The sequence below is a fragment of the Nicotiana attenuata genome, chromosome 7, assembly GCF_001879085.1.
Source record: "Nicotiana attenuata strain UT chromosome 7, NIATTr2, whole genome shotgun sequence".
Lineage (NCBI taxonomy): Eukaryota > Viridiplantae > Streptophyta > Magnoliopsida > Solanales > Solanaceae > Nicotiana > Nicotiana attenuata.
The window spans coordinates 63,705,644-63,709,129 of record NC_031995.1 but is presented as its reverse complement, the minus strand read 5'-3'; the positions used below and the strand labels follow the sequence as shown (position 1 = coordinate 63,709,129).

The window sequence follows — 3,486 nt, the reverse complement described above, 5'->3', positions numbered from 1 at the left end:
TGCTTTGATCCACCCTTCAGCTGGAAACTCCCACATCACCTTATCATACATAAGCCTTGGAGTATAGTTCTCCATCATGATCAGAAGATCGGTCCATCTGTGAGATACTTGTAGCCCAGGTTTTCTTATTTGCACAAGATGTTGTAGAGTAGTTGACACTTAATAAATGACCCTGCTCACTGATACTGCTTCACCATATTTCAGACTATTCCTTCTCTTCCAAAGCTCCCACACTATGCACGAAGGTAATGCCTGCATAATTGGCTTTAATCTAGGAACCCTGATGCATTCCAGCATTTTGTAATGGCTTGGTGCAAAGTCAGCCCCTGCACTACAATTCCTGCTCTTAGTAGGAAGAATTTCCATACAATTTCAGCAGCCCTTGATGTGAAAAATAAGTGCACAAGAGATTCCTCCTTAGGTGCAGCACAACACCAGCATTTAGATGGCATAAAATAGCCTAACCTTCTCATGAAGTCATCAAGAGGTAATTTAGCCTTCCAAACTTTCATGAAAAATGAAATTTTGAAAGAAAGCCCCTTCACCCATATCTTCTTATATGCTATCCTAGGATTGTCCCTCCTTCTTAGATATTCCCATGCTGTCTTAATAGTAAAATGACCCCTTGTTTCAAGCATCCAAAAAGGAGTGTCTAGGACATTTTCCATAGCAGGAGGCCTGATCTTTTCAAGAATGTGTTGTGCCAAATCCTCAGGTAAAAGCTGTATCAACCTATCGGCATTCCAGACTTCATTATCCACCAACTCATTCACATTGTGTATATCATCATCTATGCCAAAGTCTGGTGGTACTAGAAAGTAGAGTGCTCCTAGACCTGTCCAATTATCATACCAACATAATGAAGATCCCATTCTTAACTTCTAAATGATCTGGTGCTCTATTAAATCCCTACATTCAAGCATTTTCCTCCACACGTGTGATCCTTCCCTCCATGGAACAATTACTGCATTCAATTTCTTGCAGTATTTCTGACTCATGAATGAACTCCATAAACTTGGCTTAGTCCTGAAATTCCACCACAGCTTGCAAAAAAGTTCCTTAGACACATCATGCAATGATCTGAACCCTATTCCTCCTTCCTTACATGGCATACATAATGTGGTCCATGATGCCCAATGCCTACTATTTTCTCCCACAGCACTGCTCCAAAAGAACTGAGCAAAAATTTTATGTAATCTGTTTATGACATAATTAGGGGGATTTACAGCTGATAGCAAGTTTACTGGCATGCTCTGCAGGACACTAGAAACCAGCACAGCTCTGCCCCCTATAGATAATAGCTTCCCTTTCCATGCTTGTAGCTTGTCTAAAATCTTGGTAACCGTAGGATAATAGTACTCCAATTTTCTCCTTGCATAAAAGATGGGACTCCCCAGATATGTAAAAGGAAAATCCTGCCTTCCTATACCTGTTACCCCCTCAACTTTTTTGACCACCTCCAAGTCTGTTAAATGATGCATATACACCGCCGATTTACTCTTGTTTATCAGCTGTCCAGAAGCAGCCTCATATAAATGCAGAATTTCCATCACCAGTCTCAATGATGTAGCATCTGATGAACAAAAAATGATGGTATCATCTGCATAAGCTAGATGATTAATTTCTGGACTCAATTTGGGAAGTCGAAAACCACAGAAATATAAATTTGAGTGCAGAGAATTCTGACCCCTTGATAGAGCTTCAGCAGCTAGAATAAACAAGGTTGGAGATAAAGGATCTCCCTATTTGACACCCCTTGATGATTTGAAAAAACCATGAGACTGACCATTTACCAACACAGAATACCAGTTATTTCCCACCAAATCAATCCCAAATGAATCTTTCACAGAAGCCTAATTTCCTTAGCATCTTGGTGAGAAACAGCCATGATAGCCTGTCATAGGCCTTTGTCATATCCAGTTTAATCACAACATTAGGCCCAGCCTTTGTTCTTAGCCTAATATCAGTTATGATTTCCTGAGTTAATAGCACATTCTCCACTATACTTCTTCCCTTTACAAAACTTGCTTGCTCTTCAGAAATTATACTAGGCAGAAGCTCCACCAACCTTTCATGAATAACTCTTGAAAAAATCTTGTTAATGAAGTTACTGAGACTAATTGGCCTAAGATCTGAAAATGTAGTAACCTCTTTCTTTTTTGGCAAGAGTACTAGATTCGTGTGTGTAACACACTTTGGCAGCTGTTGACCATTGAAAAAGGCTAACACCATTGCATAGATGTCCTCTCCAACAATACCCCAGCATGTGTGATAGAATGCCCCAGTATATCCATCTGGTCTACTTGCTGAGTCTCCATTTAAACCATAAACTGCATTTTTCACTTCTTCTCTTGTAGGAATTGCTACCAGATTCTCATTTTGTCCATTTTCTAGTATTCTAGGTACATGCTCCATGATGTGGAAATTTGAGGGAACTACAGATTCTGTGAACTGCTCGTTATAGAAATTAACTGCTTCTTCTGCAATTTTTTCATCCTCTTCAATCCAGATGCCCCTACTATCTTTGATCCTCTTTAGCTGCAACATTTTTCTTCTTTCTCTGACTTGAGCATGGAAGAATTTGGTATTTCTATCACCATCTTTGAACCATGTCATACCTGCCTTTTGCTTCCAAAACTCCTCCTCTAGTGCCAGATATCTAATCATTTCTGCCTGCACTTTCTGCAACCTCTCTCTATTCATCTGAGTAGGATATGCTTCAAATTGCCTTTCATGTACTAGAACCACCTCTTCTAGGCTTGCAATCTTTTGAAAAATATCTCCATATGTTGTGTTGCTCCATGTAGATAGTACCCTTTTCAGCTTCTTTAGTTTATGATTGAACAACACAAAGGGATTTGCACTAAAATCTGCTTTCCAGTTCTCCTTCACCACTGACTTAAAAGAGTCATGTTTGGTCCAGAAATTCAGAAATCTGAATGGTTTCTTGATTGGAGAAGTTTCAATATCACACTTCAACAACATGGGACAATGATCTGAACCAATCTTGTACAAATGAGTACTGGGAAAGTTTGTTGCAATTCCATATTCCTTAAGCACCTATCTAATCTTTTAAATATGCAATCATCTTCTGATCTTCCATTCCACCAGGTGAATATACTTCCTTTGAACCCCATATCTGACAAATTAGAAGTGTTGATACAGTGTCTAAAATCATCTACCTCATTCAAAGACACTAGCAGTCCACCAAACTTCTCCTCTTCATCCCATATGACATTAAAATCACCTCCCACTAGCCATGGGGAAGTCATATCAGAGGCCATTGCATACAAAGAGTCCCAAAGTTCTATCTCTCTATAGTGTCACATTTGGCATAAACTATTGTAAGCATCAGTTCTACATGAGTTTCAGTGTGAAAAGGTTTCAATGTCAACTGCTGCACCATGTTGTACAAGATGGTCACCTCAAACACTTTATCTATAAATGCCCATATTTTGTTTGATACATTCACTACTACTCGAGTCA

At 39.2% G+C, this 3,486-nt stretch overlaps 1 protein-coding gene across 1 annotated transcript; it reads right to left on the bottom strand.

Annotated features, from left to right (window-relative positions):
- On the bottom strand, window positions 267–3,284 carry LOC109230104. Its single transcript, XM_019395633.1, has 4 exons — window positions 3,024–3,284; window positions 1,848–2,973; window positions 914–1,708; window positions 267–835 (listed from the first exon to the last, which is right to left on the bottom strand). Exons 1-4 carry the CDS (start codon window positions 3,282–3,284, stop codon window positions 267–269), a joined length of 2,751 nt encoding a protein of 916 aa, XP_019251178.1.

Coding starts and splice junctions, on each gene's coding strand:
- LOC109230104 (XM_019395633.1), bottom strand. CDS start 3,284: ATGGCCTCTGATATGACTTCCCCATGGCTAGTGGGAGGTGATTTTAAT. Junction 1,709..1,847: donor GCTAAGGAAATTAGGCTTCT/GTGAAAGATTCA, acceptor TGTTTATTCTAG/CTGCTGAAGCTCTATCAAGG. Junction 836..913: donor GTGGAGGAAAATGCTTGAAT/GTAGGGATTTAA, acceptor ATAATTGGACAG/GTCTAGGAGCACTCTACTTT.